The sequence below is a fragment of the Grampus griseus genome (genome assembly GCF_964374135.1).
Source record: "Grampus griseus genome assembly, chromosome: 9".
Taxonomy (NCBI): Eukaryota; Metazoa; Chordata; class Mammalia; order Artiodactyla; family Delphinidae; genus Grampus; species Grampus griseus.
The window spans coordinates 819972-834739 of record NC_139003.1 but is presented as its reverse complement, the minus strand read 5'-3'; the positions used below and the strand labels follow the sequence as shown (position 1 = coordinate 834739).

Genomic DNA, 14768 nt, shown 5'->3' with positions numbered 1-14768 from the left:
AGAGCTGTCCACCCAGAGAGCCGTCCACCCAGAGAGCCGTCTACACAGACAGCCATCTACACAGACAGCCGTCCACCCAGAGAGCCGTCCACACAGAGAGCCATCCACCCAGAGAGCTGTCCACCCAGAGAGCCGTCCACCCAGAGAGCCGTCTACACAGACAGCCATCTACACAGACAGCCGTCCACCCAGAGAGCCGTCCACACAGAGAGGCGTCCACACAGAGAGCCGTCTACACAGACAGCCGTCCAGACAGCCGTCCACCCAGAGAGCCGTCCACCCAGAGAGCCGTCCACCCAGAGAGCCGTCTACACAGACAGCCGTCCACACAGACAGCCGTCCACACAGAGAGCCGTCCACCCAGAGAGCCGTCCACACAGAGAGCCGTCTGCACAGAGCTGCCTACTCACTGTATCTGAAGGATGCCAATGGCTCCATCTTTCTCAGAACAACCCTTTTCTCAATGACACTGTCTTCCTCCACATAACCTTGACCCCACCCACTGCAGTGACTTCCCGAAGGCCATCTGCTGGGGGACACCTGCTGGTTATAGGCAGGGGTGGAAGGTCCCCTCCCATGAGCGGGACCGCCTGCCGGCCCATCGCACTGTCCTCCAAGCGCAGCTGGACGGGGTCCTCATGGCCCTGTGCACGTGACCGTCCACAGAACTGCAGGTGGTCTGGTGTCCCCTAGAAAGTCAGGACCAACGGTCCACGTGGGGCACGAGTAGCTAGCGGCAGTGATGGCTGATGCTCTGCCTGCTTCCGAGGGGATGGAAAGCAGCTTCCAAGGAGCTTGGGGCAGTGACACGACATAGTAGGACAGTGTGAAACAGCAGTACAGGATGGGACACAGCAAGACAGGATACAACAGACATGACACGTGACAGGAAACTGTACGCCATGCTCCCGGGTGGGAAATGGTGAAGGCATGGGCACGGAGTCCAAGCGTGAGGCTCTGGGCCATCAGGGCGAAGAGAAACGATGGGCTCAGCAACTCTCAGCGCCTCCCGGTAGGAATCCTGAGAGCTCCCCAGAACACAGCCTTTACCCTGGCCGCGAGCTCCGAGGTGTATCGTGGAGCTTCCTGGCGGAGAGCCGCAGAGAAGCTCCCTAACCGGCTGCAGGTGTGCTGTCCCCCGAGGGCTCCTTTCAGTGGCCAGCATGGACACGTCTTGGGGAACCTCCAGGAGTGGCTGGTGAACCACCCTCGGCACTCAGGCCTCCAGCGCCAGCTGCTCTCCAGTGGTGTTCTGGCCGCGTGAAGGTAAGTCTCAGGTAAGTGTCTGAGAGGCACAGAGGCCGCCAGCTGTGCCTTATGAGGATGGTGTCTGCCAGCGGTGCTGTGCGCGGGGGGGATGGGGTCACGGCAACAGCACAGCCGCAGGTCAAGTCCACGACGGTTCAGGACTCTTGCTTCCACGATGGGTGGACAGTACAGCAAGTGGAACCATTCATTAAACTGGCGCTGGGAACCGTTTCACTCGTTCATGTTTTTTTTTTGGCTGTGCCGCGGGGCATGTGGGATCTAGGTCCCCGACCAGGGAGGGAACCCGCGCCCCCTGCGGTGGAAGCGCGGAGCCCTAAACACTGGGCCGCCAGGGGACTCCCTCACTCAATTCATTTTTAGAACAACAAAGTTGAAAATCCACCAGGGCCTTCAAATAATAACACATTCTAGATTTAATTACAGATAAACGAAATCTGACTTTTCTTAAATGATGAGACATTTCATATTCAGAATGGAAATTACCCCAGAGCATGAGAATGTCACTGTTTCTCTGCATTATTTTAGAAGAAGAAAGTTACATGATCATTTGGTTCTTGAGAATGTTTCTTTAAAGTCGAGAAAAAGGAGGACTCGTGTGAGGGTACGCTCCACCCTCAGGTTCCAGCCCAACCCAGGTCGCCGAGTTCTGAGCCAGGTGCTTCCTCCCTCCTTCCCGAGGCGCCCGCCTTTCTGGCTCCAGGTGGGAAAGAGCCTTAACTGGGCGTGCGTCCCAAGGAGGCTGGGCTCAGACACCCAGGGCTGCGCTTCTTCTGCAGCGTCTTCGAATGTCTCCCAAGGTCTTCAACCTAGAAAGACCCTCAGAGCACTAGAAGGGGTCCCGCCTTCCAGGAGGACACGTGAGGCACAACATGCAGTGGAGACGTTCCAAAACATTGTGAAACACAAAAAATGATTTCCATGGGAAGATGTTAAGGCTAAGGTTACTTCTAGGACTCTGAGTGGTCCCAGCTCTCACCCAGTGGGCCGCCGTCTGGAGGTGCCTGCCCTGTTGGGACTTCGGGCTGCCTCAAGAAAGAGCCGGTGACGGGAGCCGAGCGGGCCCGGGTCCCACTGGCAACCAGATCCCGTAGCAGGTCCCTAAGGCTGACCAGCGCGAAGCAGCCAGCAGACCCTCCGGCTTTCCCCTCGTCCTGGGCAGCGTCACAGGGGAGCAGTCATCGCTACAGATGATGACCTCAGAGCTGGGGACAGAGCAGGCCTGTTCCCATCTTCTCCACCAGCAGCAAAGCCAACGCAGAAGCGCTGGGACGGCCTGGACAGTCAGAGGTGTGTCCAGATGGGCGGAGGGAGGGGAGGGAGGTCAGGATGAAGTTTCTATTTCCGTATAAACGCACTTTCAATCAGGACGCCTCCATTCAGGGCGGCTCCTGAAACAGGGCACGCACGTTTCGAGCGCCCACATTTCCCTTTTGTCCACATTACTGTTCCCGCCGACCACAGACACCGTCTGCGCCCCTTTATGGCAAAGCCCCAGTGGGCGGCGGGTCTGGAGACCTCTGCAGATTCAGGTGGGTGTCTGGGGATGTCTGTCTACAGCAGCCAGAGGTTCCCAAGTGCCTGCATCACAGCAGCCCCCGCGGGGCTGGTTCCAACACGGACTGCGCCCCCTCCCCAGAGGATGGGCTTCAGGACACCTGGGGACCCAGGAATTTGTTTTTTTTTTTTTTGCTGTACGCGGGCCTCTCACTGCTGTGGCCTCTCCCGTTGTGGAGCACAGGCTCCGGACACGCATGCTCAGCGGCCATGGCTCACGGGCCCAGCCGCTCCACGGCATGTGGGATCCTCCCAGACCAGGGCACGAACCCATGTCCCCTGCATCGGCAGGCGGACTGTCAACCACTGCGCCACCAGGGAAGCCCAGGAATTTGCATTTTTAACAAGTTCTCAGTCGATACTGATGTGGTTGCTCTGGGGGACCACACGCTGAAAACCACCGTCCTAGGACTCTGCAAAGGGCCACGGAGTAAAGAGTGCAGCCTTTGGGGCCACACGGTCATTCTGCCACACCGCTCCGCTGCGTGGAAGTGAGAGCTGCCAGCCAGACGCAGACGTGGGAGCCTGGCTGGGCGCCAACCGTGGTTTGCCCAGGAGCCGCAGGAAGCCAGCCTGGCCGAGGGCCGCCCCTGGGGGAGGAGGGGGAGGCCTTGTGGGTCGAATGGGCAGTGACGGGTGGACTGGGCGGCTTCCTGCTGAGCTGGTGCGGATCCGGGGTCCGGGGTCCGGGGAAGAGGCAGGGCTGGGAGATGCAGGAAGGGCAGCACGGGGGCTGGAGGAGGAGCCGGTGGAGGTACATGAAGGGCTGGGCTGCAGGGGCAGGGGGCGGCGGGGTCCCGGGCAGCAGCCCGGGCAGAGCCCTGGCAAGCAGGCGGCCCCTCTGCAGCGGCTCCGGGCCTGGCCTGCCCTTTCCTTTCACTCCCTCACTGTGCAGGAGAAGGAAACGAGGAAGCCGGGGAAGCGCCAGGGGTGCTGCCCTTGCTGCCCCGTGGTTTGCTTGTCTCTGCCAAGGTCCCTAGAATCACGAAGGGCCCAGCGCAGAGCAGCCCTGCCCCAAGCTCTGCAGCCAAGAGAGGTGAACAGCAGCCCCTGCAGGACAGCCCCGCTGACGGCGTCACTGTTCTCGTTCTTAGAAGTCACAGGTTAAATAAAGCACTGAACCCGGGTGAGCACCTGCAGGGTGCGGCTCCCCGTCGTCCAGCCGGGACGTCTGTATTCGCTCCTCATGACCAGGTTTTCTCCAAGTGGCAGCTTGGGTTACCTCCTCGAGGGGCAGTTTGGGGATGTCGATTTGGTTGTGACATTGGCAAGACTTTATCTGTACCATTCTATCCTGTAGGAGGGAATCCTATCATTGCTTTTGCTGAAGACTTTTCATTGTGAATTTGCTTTTTCATGCTTTGCAATTGTAATAAAACAAGGTGTTGACAGAGAGCAAACCGCCTTTAAATGGAGAAGGAGGCATTGTACAACCACCTTAATCAGCACGAGGGCATCGACCCCGCGGGCGTCCTTCCTGAGCTGCCTTCCCCTGGGCGACCATCCACACCGAGGCTCTGCCCTCACGATGGGGCCTCGGTCCTCGAGCAGAAGGAAGTCCGGGGCAGACGGTGGCCACACACCTCCCTCCCCCTCCAGGAAGACCTGGGTCCACGTTTAATGACCACGCAATGGTCCCATCAGCCTGCGACCCTCCCACAATCCTCACACACGGCCAGTTCCCCTTCGTCCAACCCCACGAAGCACCAATGCAGCTCCGGCCACACAGAGGCCACCACGCACTCCGGGCGAGCAAAACTGACAGAAATCCAAGGAGGGCGGCAACAGCAGCCTGCCAACCCTGCAGAAGCAAAGTTTCACTCGCACCCAACTCCTCCTCCATTGTTTAATCCCACTGCGACCCCAGGGGCGTAATTCCCAGTCCCGTCCCACAGAGGAGGAGCCGGGAGCCCGACAAAGGAGCCGTCACACGACGGAGCTGCAGGACGGGGGCTGGGACTCAGCTCTGAACCCTGGTCCCCACTCTTGCGGGTCTGTGTCCCCAACTTCGGCTGCCAAGAAAGAGCAGAGGGGGCGCCGGGCCAGGCTGGGACGGAGCCCGTGCAGACTGGCTCTTAGCGTGCGGGCGATGCTGCAGCCAGCTCGCCTGGGAGCCGGCGCCCACCGTGTGACTCCTCTTCCCACAGAGGGGGCCGTGGGAGCTGCTCCAGCTGGGCTCACACGCCATCCCGTGGAGCCTTTTGTTTGCTGGCTGATTTGCATGTCACATGTTCAGCATCACCCCAAGGGCTGCTGTCCCGTAACACAGCCACCCGCGGAGTTACCGCAGCTCCCCGAGGCACACGGTGCCTTTTCAGACTTGTGTCTCAGAGCCAGATGGACTTGGGGTACCAACATCCCCTGTGACTTAGATGGACTTGGGGTACCAACATCCCCTGTGAATTAGATGGACTTGGGGTACCAACATCCCCTGTGAATTAGATGGACTTGGGGTACCAACATCCCCTGTGACTTAGATGGACTTGGGGTACCAACATCCCCTGTGAATTAGATGGACTTGGGGTACCAACATCCCCTGTGACTTAGATGGACTTGGGGTACCAACATCCCCTGTGACTTAGATGGACTTGGGGTACCAACATCCCCTGTGAATTAGATGGACTTGGGGTACCAACATCCCCTGTGACTTAGATGGACTTGGGGTACCAACGTCACTTGTAAATTAGATGGACCTCAGGTACCGGCGTGCCCTGTGAACTACATGCCCTTCAGACACCGGCGCGCCCTGTAACTAGATGGACCCGGGGTACCAGAGCGCCCTGTAATTAGGGGCTCACTTTCAAGAATGGGCCATTGGAGCCTCAGTGTCGCTGTGCAGGAGGAAAATGGGCGAGTGGGTGGGAAACAAGCCCAGGAAGGCAGTGCTGGCCTCAGCAGCCTGCTAACAGAGACCTGCCTGTGACAAACGTCCCCACCCATTTCCAAGGGCTTCCTGCCCAAGTGCCAACAGACAAAGCCAGGCCCAGCCCCTGCCCCCTCTGCAGGGGGCCCTCAGCTCCTGACCCTCTGTCCTGCAGCGAGAGGTGCCTCTCCTGATCCCAGCATCTGCGGGACCTGCCCTGGGCCAGGCAGGTGACCGCCCGCGGCTGTGCGGAGGGACTCCATGCTGCAGGTGCGTCTAGGAGAAATGGTGAGGCGCTCAGACACCGAAGGGCTCGTGGGAAGAATTTGTTAAACAGTTAGGCGTCACAGGGCCTCTGAAATTCTAGCATCAGGACACCTCAAGTGTCAAAGCCCTGAGCTTGGCCGTAGAGCTGGTCCGACGGCCACCCAGGAGGAAGGAGGCCCCCAGGTCTGTGCGGGGCTCCAGGCTTACCGACCCAGCATTGTGGGGGCCAGGGAGGGTATGGGCTGGGAGCCTCCACTCAGACCCCACCTGGAGCAGCCAGCCTGCAGAAACAGGGAAACACGTTCATGGCTGCTCCGCTGTTGCGCGCCCTCCGCCGTTGCCATGGGGACTGGTGCAGCCAGAGAGCCCCGGGGAGGAACACACTGTGCTCGCCCAGCTGTGCGGCCGGGGGCAGGGGGCCCGCTGGAAACTGCTGAAGGAGGCCCCGGCCACGGGCCACACTGTCCCTCCCCGCACGCTGCCGGTGGCCCGCCGTGCTGTCACTGCGTCTCCTCCCGCGGGTGCCTGTCTTGCACTACGGCCACAGCCCTATTTTTAAAACCAGCCACCTCCCACTTAGGCACAAAGACGCTCAGGTTTGTGCTGAGAAGAGGAGGAACAGCGTTCACGTGCCGACGAAGCGTCACAACGATCAACTGTGGGAACAGTTGCGTGACTTGGAAGGACTGGGGTTTTGGACACTCACTAAGCAGAAGGGCAAAGGGACGGCGGCGCGTGTCCTCTGCATGTCGCCGGGGGCCCGGAGCCCCGGCACTGGACACAGCGTCCACCTGAGCCCTGCACGTGGCGGGTCACCTCCTCCAAGGGCGGCCGGCTATGCCCTGACCACTGAGATCAGCACTGAGCCCCCGGGGCCGAGGGCTGCGGCAGTGGAGGGGGAGGCCCACGTGTAGGGAAGGAGTCTGGCAACCACATCCCAGGGGCAGCTCACAGGACCCTGCCCACCGGGGGCCCGCGTGCCAGGCCCGCTCCAAAGCACGCCCTTGCCCAGCACTCGACTGTCCTGCGGATCAGGGTTCCTGCGTCATTTTCACACGAGCCAACTGGGACTTAGCCCCAGAGCGATGGGCCACAGGTCACAGGGCTGGGCGGGGCCCGTGTGACCGAGAAGTCTGCCCTCCGCAGACAGCAGCTGCTCAGGTGGCACCTGCCCGGCTCGGGTCAGCTCGGGGCCGCCGGGGCCGCTTCTCTCCAGCTGCACCTGCACGTGTCCCTCTTGGAGACTCGGGGCCCCAGACGCACATGGGCCAAACCGCACTTACCGCGTCCCCATAACACGTCGTCCTGTCCTGAGTGCTTCCTGCCCGCCCCCGCCACCGCCCAGCAAACGCCCCTCTGCCCGGGTGACCCAGCCAGAAAATCTGGTGCCCTCAGCTTGGACGCTTCTCGCACACCCAGCACCGTCATCATACACCAGGTCCAGCAGACGTGTCCCCAGGGCCCGTGACCTCACCCACGACGTCGCCGTGTCCCCATCCGTGACGCGTGTCCCTCTGGACCACACAAACACCTCTAGCGCACCTCGTCTCCCCATACATCCCTCGAGCTGAAGCCGGGAGCTTTCAGAAGTGTCATGTATCACAATTAAAACTGCAGGTCTGAGCCCATCGCGCCCCCTCGTGAACCCCAGTGCTCCCGCGAGATGCCTCCTCCAGGAAGCCCTCCCTGCCTCCCCAGGCTGTCTGGGCCACTGTGTCTCTCTTTCCAGCAGACTCCAGGCTTGGAGAGGACAAGACCTGTTGTGTATGGTTCTCTGTGACTCCTGGCACCAGCACAGAGCAGGAAGAGGGAAGGAGAAGGAAGGAAGGAAACGGGGCTTATAAGTGTGAGACTACAAAACCCACCTTGACAACCACAAACAGACCCCAAGGATGTGCTGGGCATCGTGTCGCCAGCTCCCAGATCCAGGGCCCCGACCCAGAGATGCAGACATCCCACTGCTCGTACGCAGAGGCCCGGCTGCCGGCGGCCTCAGCTTCTGTCTCTACGGCCGCTCGGGGCCTTGTCTGGCCACTTAAACCAGTTCCCGTCCCGACCCGTCCAGCGCCCACGCCCTGCCTGGTTTCTCTTCAGACCTCCACGTTCCCTGAGGTGATGTGACGTACAGTACACCATCGTACGGTGTACTGTCTTACAGTATGTTACATCGTACTGCTGCATACAACGCTATGCTATAACACACCACACACCACGTCACGCTGTATCGTGTACTATACAATGTCAGGTAATATCAAATAACTACGTAATGACAAAATTATATCACGTGACGGTGCACGCGATGCGACACTGCCTTCCTGGCACCTTACTGGACGACGCTGTAGAGCGCGTCACATCACGCCACGCCGCGCCATATTACATCGCGCTGCATGTTTACGTCCTCCTCCTCCATCTCCCCCGCTAGGCCGCACCTTCACCAGAGCCCAGTCTCTGTTCCGTCACCCCAGCATCCCCACTGCCGGCACAGGGCCTGGCACTTGGCCGCCCTGTGTTGGTACCAACCAATGACTGGTAAGTGGGAAACTGGCCTCGACTAAGAGCAGCTCCGTGAGATGCCTCGACCCCAGAGACACAGGACGTAGAAGTCCTCGGCGTGGACACCTCGAAGCTAAGCCGGCCCCTTCCCACTCCCCGGTTCTGCACTCGCGTTTGGCCAGGGAGTAAGCAGGCCAGCCCGGGTCCACATTTCCACCCTCGCACGCCCAGCCCCGGCCAACGCTCACAGCTTCCAGAACCCGCGTGGGTCTGGCCCCCCAGGACCCCCAAGCTCTGGGCTCCACTCCCGTCCCGACTCCTCTGCCTTTGCAGGATCGCATCGTGTCGGCATCTGGTTCTGACACTGACAGCTGCCCACGAACAGCCCTCGGCTCTGGGCTGCATCCCACTCCGGGGCAGCCAGCAGGTCCCAGGAGGAGAGGGAGGCCCGTGCGCTGAAAACGCCAGGTCTCAGCCTCCCGCCCACTCTGCTGCGGGCTGTAGCAGTGGGAGGGGGTGCCCCAAAGAAGCCAGAAAATGCCTTTCTGGGACCGAGGGTGAGACAGGAGATTTGTCTGCAGACGGGTCTCCAAGTCTATCCGAACAGAAGCAGAGTCTGTCTTCACGTAAGTGTGAAGAGGGAGCAGCCCCGACTGTTATCACAGGGACGTCTTGAGCTGCGTTCTCCAAAAACTGAACCATCCCCCGAGTGACAGCGTGTTTTCACTGTTAATAGATTCATTGTTTCCAGTAGCAAGAGCGGCACCTTTCCACCCGCCGCGTGTTCTGCAGCTGGTTGCGAATCCATCCAGGATGAAGCCGTCACCACCCCTGCTTCCTCCCGAACAGGCGTGAGGACCGCGGCTCTGTCTTTAGACTCCTTCCTCATCCTCAGGAAAAGCACAAGCACCCGCTAGAGCAGGGGCTCCAGGCCACATTCCCTCTGCGGAGGGGGAACGTTCACTCGGCCATGTGACCCCCGGCCCAGATGAGCCTCGTTCCTGGACGGCAGACACGGAGGGTGCATCCGACGGCCAGTGGGAGGACGGGCCTCTGTCGCGCACTTCACTTTGGAAACACACAGCGAAATAAAGCAAGCTCGTCCCTTCCAGGTAACAACACAGGATATACGACAGACAGAGCTGGAAAATTATTCAGATTCTTTTCCGGAATCGCCCTGTTGGAGTCTGAGACCCTTGCCGAGTCCCCAGACCCCCGGCCGGTTTCCTCTGCTGCCCGTCTTCCCGCCTCAGTCCTCAGGCGCCGTATCTGCCAACCCACCTGCTGAAATGGGAGCAGCAGGTGAGCTGACCCTGCAGGGCCCCCTGCCCGTTGCTGGTGACCCCCGAGGTTCAGCCAGGCCTCATGGGCCCTCGACCTGGAACCTGCCCGAGGCTGTGAGGCGACCGCACCAGAACTGCCTGGAGAGCTGAGACCAGGCCGCTCCCCGCCTCTGCCACGGGCTGGTCAGCGGACCCCGCAGGCTCCCCGCGTCCCACCACGAGCCCACCGCCGCTCTGGCCTGTGTTCCTCATCTGTGTCACAAGGCACAGATCAGGAGGAACCCCGACGTCGCTTTACCTAAACATCCTCCGATTCTCACGTTACGTCTTAGAGAAGATGAGCGTCCCTGCAGGCTTTGGCTTTTCCCAGCTTTTAACAGGCGTCCCGCTCACCCGCAGAGAGCACGGTTTCTCAGCAGCTGGACTGCACGAGCGCTTCCAAAGCATCCTCCTCAGTCTCGCTGAAAAAGCACAGCCTTCTTTCCAGCTCCAGGGCTCACCAACCCCTCTACCATTTATTCCGGGCTCTCAATCACAATGAAAGCACACTGGGTGCAAGACCGGTTCCGGGCACCTACACGCACAGCCGCCGGCCCACACTCACAGGTGCAGGCACTGCATCCCAGGCGAGAACGGAGGGTGTGACCGCGGCAAGCAGGCCGGGCCGTCGGGGGAACCTGTGTGTGCAGCTGGCGCTGCCGCAAGGAGCCCCTCCTCCCCTGGGCCAGCAGCCTCCTTGTTCCGGGATTCCTTGTGCAGGTGCGGGCACCTGGGCCACTGGCCAAGCCCCTTGGGTGTCAGGAAGGCAGTGCTGACCCCACAAGCCGCCATGAACTCGCTGAGCCCTTCTCATGGACCCAAAGTCTCTGCCATGAGTTGAGTTGGGTGAGGGTCAAGCTGCCGGCCCCGCCCGGACCCGTGGCTGCCCCTTGCACGGCCCCCTTCTCCCCTCCAGCCCACCTGGCACCCACGCTGGTCCTCAGAGCCCCCCGACAAGCACCCAGGTGAGGCGTCCCCTCCTCCGAAGGCCGGGCTCTGCAGATGTCCCTGTGGCCTGGGCCTTGCGTGGTGCTCCCGTCAGGGAGAAGCCTGGTCGGCCGTCCAGACGGCTGCGCTGCGTGGGCATCACAGCAGGCGTCACTCCGATCTCCCAGGAGCGACAGCATCACACTTTGCAGAAGGACATGCCTGCCCCCTTCACCTGGAGGCTGGGCAGAGCTCACGGTCCGGGGTGGGTCTTGGCGTCCAGCTGTCCCGGTTCCCAGCCCTGGGCCCGCACCCGACAGTGTTTAAAGGCATCGTTCTCCAAACGGGAGACGCTAGGATTTAAAATCACGTGTGTTACTTGAAATGAGCCCAGAGGGAGAATGGAAGCCGAGTGCTGAGGCCAGAGCTTGGATTAGACAGGACGCAGCTGGTGCTGCTAAGACCCAAGGGAGACAAGCCGCTGAGCCCGGCCCATCACCTGCCGGACAGTCGTGAGTCAAACACCCCAGCAAAGAGGAGCTGAGGCCGAAAAGGCCCCCGGGAGGGGAGCAGACACGGCCGGTCTCAGGGCAGGAGGGACGCGCAGCGCACGCAAGAGGCCACGGCGCCGGGGACCACGGGGCAGGCGTCTCCGCGGGGCGCGGGGAGCAGCGCGTGTGCTTCCTCTAAAGGTAATCAAGCACATCCTCCCTGAAGGGAGACGCACACACGGGTTAGAAATACGCTACCGAAGGATAAGCTACCGAGAAAACGAAGAGCGAGAAAAGGACTTTTCTGTCCTGCTCAACTTGACTAGATGACGTGGCCACGAAGACTGAACGTAACCACCGGTTTTCTCTGTGTGCTCTGAACGCAGGAAGTGTCTCCTGGGAACCACTGTTCACTCACACCTGACGTCCACGCCCAAGTTCACTAATGAATGCCCAGGAAAGAACCACCCGTATAAGGAAACCCACGGCATCCACCTTTCAGGACAAACACGGACCACGTCTGACGGGGACAGACGTGTCATTGGCTACACGACTCTTCATTAAGTTCTGTACCACCCTGTGCAGAACAGGCAAAGGAAATGCCCTTTGAACTCATCACAGGGTCACGTCTCCCTTGTTGGTAACAAGAGGGGCGCACAGCGCAGCGCCAGGAAGCCCCACGGCGAGAAGCAAAGGCAAACGGTCCTGGGAGCTGCAGGGGCACCGACACGCGGGCGGAAGGCTGTGCGGTCTGTACGCGGCCCATCCTGCCGGCCCCGCCCACACTGCCACAACAACACTAGTAAGATTCCACATCATCTTCTAAAACTGGAGCCACAAAACGTCCTTGTAAGTTCAAACTCTTCCTGCTAACACGGGGTCACGTCCACCCCTAGGAGGACCCCGCACTGGAGGAGGCTGCTTCTCCGGGTGGCAGCAAACACGCCCTCAGGGTGGCCGGGGTCGAGGTGCCACTACAGTTCGGTATTTCTGCCGCCAAACGCTCGGATCCTATGGTCACAGACTCTTCTCCGTAATCCTTTCCCTGTATAGCATCAGGTACGTCCATAACACCACGAAATTATTTAAAATACAAAAGAAACGAAGTTCTAAAATCATGCACGTGTGTCATCCATTTTGCACAAGCAAGAAACACCCTGGCTGGCACAGCTGTGCTGGTTCACGGAAACGTAATTCAGAAACTTGAGTATTTAGAGGGTTGGCGATACGACACTCACACCGCACATGCAATTTCCCCCTCGGTACCTGACGTGAACACATTTCAAATGACCAAGGAAGCAGACTTCAAATAATCAACCTCATTTCCCACAGAAAGCAATAAAATAAATGAAATGCCATTGTCGTGAATCTATTGTCACAATTCTAAGAGATAAAAAGACTTTGTTCCATTTTATTCCATTCAGAGCACCCTTAAGTTCCAGCAAATCCAATTTTGAAAGTATTACTTCCCAGCACTGGAATGAATTGCCAATTATGGAACAACTGTTAATGCATTTCTGGGTAAAAAGTGATAACTGATTTGGTCTTAAATATATTCAATAATCTCTTATGCTGAGGAACGAGGACCATAAAATGGGTGCTGTGCGGGGAAAGAGAGCCCGTGGTCACACAGGGTGAAGCCATTGACACGGAACTCCGCTCCTTTTCAGCCAGCGGAGTGTTTAGAATGGAATCTGCTGACTTTCTTTCTCCGGGACCCCGGAGAAAGGCTGCTCTGCTCTGCTCTGCTCTGCTCAGCTGGACCCCGAGCTCCACCCGTTACAGTGAAATGAAGCCTAGGAGGCATGTGGGCTGGGGGCGTGCGCGTCAGCTCTCCACAGGCTTTCTGGGAAGTAGCACAACTCCGCAAGGAATTCTTCTTTAACCAAAAATTCTGTTCCCCAAATCATTCCTTTCAGCAAATCAGAGTTCCTAAGGGCATCAAAATATCCTACAAGGAAAAGCCACCAGCAACCAAAATAGAGAAGAGCTATAGTTTGTTCCACCAAAGAGGGTGTTACAGCTATTTTTATGCCCTGTTGACCGTCACTGGGTAAAGAAACTTTAATAGACGCCATAAGGTGATACCTCAATGGACGAGAACTAAACGCCCAGATCTCTAAGTCAGCCCAAATACCGTGCTGCACTGTACACTGGGGTGAAGATGTAGGTTTCATTAAAAATAGTTCATATATTTAGCCACATACAGGATTGGCGGAAACAAAGAGTCATTTTCTGCTGCGTCTGGGTCGGTGCATTCAGCCACTGCGCTTACCAACGACCATAAAGCACGAGAGTCCTTCCCACTGAGTTACTGGAAAACGTGAGGCTCAGGTTCTGTTACGTTTCCTATATTTTTCTTACTGGGCGGAAAGACTGTACATGTTACACGAGTTTTCAGTAGCTAAAAACAAACGTGGGCTGCAGGGGAAAGCAGCCTTCGTACACACCCCACGCTCTGCGCTTTGCGCTTTCCATTCAGTGACACACACCAACCACACGCTGGGACCCCACCCACCCCAGAAGATCTCAAAATGCGTGAGCGGGTGACGGGCTGGGCTCTAGGAGGGACGCCGAGGTCAAGCACTGGGCTACTCAGACCTTCGTCCCGTGCTCTCGTGGGCCAGGTGGACACGGTGAAGCCCGTGCGAGCTGCTGGGCTGGGACGGGACGGAAAACCTCAAAGCACCAGGGCATCGTTTTGTCCACACGGGCTCTTCGCAGAGGCCGGAGCCCCGCCCCTACACCACCTTCTATCCGAGCGAGCAGTGCGGTCGCCACCGCCCACCCCCGGGAGGCCAGCCACTCCCCTCCGGGCCCCACCCGATGAGTATCGGGGTTCTGGGGAGACGGCTGTCCTCGGAGCAGCTGGCCCCCTTCCCCTGCCCGGGCGGGTGCGTGCGCTTGCGCGGAAGCAGCCTCACCTGCCGCCTTCGCGGCGTCCGCCGCTGTCACGTTCTGGAGGTTGGCGCGCACCCTGAAGGTCACCGCTGGTCCCGAGACCCTGGAAGAGACCGTTTAACAGGCGTGAGAACCGCTCAGCACACGGGCCTCCTCCCTGAACGCCACACGCACCCCAGGCGCTGCTCGTCCACACGCGACCTCCGCGGGGGTGGCTTTGCGGGGTCACTGTGACTCTGTTCCCAGATTCCAGGAATTCTATCCACAGGCTTTGCTTTTCTAACACACACACGGCAGGGCGCTTACAAAAAGTTCAAATCAACCCCAATATCCAACAATAACAAGCAGATATTCTTGCAAGGGAAAAAGAAAAATTGTTATGGAAACTGTTTTCAGTATTCTGTTCCCAAGGGAGCCGCAGGAACCAAAAGCAGAAAGGAAAGAGACGGGTATTTTTAAAATTCTCCTGAAAGGAGCTGTTTAAAAAACTTATTGAAATCTTTAGAACTACTCAGTAAAAAAATAACTGGCAGGGGGGTTTCCCTGGTGGCGCAGTGGTTGAGAGTCCGCCTGCCGATGCAGGGGACACGGGTTCGAGTCCTGGTCCGGGAAGATTCCACATGCCGTGGAGCGGCTGGGCCCATGAGCCACAACTACTGAGCCTGCGCGTCTGGAGCCTGT

At 59.0% G+C, this 14768-nt stretch overlaps 1 protein-coding gene across 1 annotated transcript in view; it reads right to left on the bottom strand.

Moving 5' to 3' along the window:
• PTPRN2 (protein tyrosine phosphatase receptor type N2) overlaps nucleotides 1-14768 on the bottom strand; it is a gene marked incomplete at its 5' end in the record, with an annotated part of 671781 nt that overhangs the window by 387662 nt on the left and 269351 nt on the right. The window contains one exon of the mRNA XM_082661426.1: nucleotides 14111-14190. Coding sequence (XP_082517552.1) covers nucleotides 14111-14190 — 80 coding nt within the window. The remainder of the gene's footprint in view (nucleotides 1-14110; nucleotides 14191-14768) is intronic.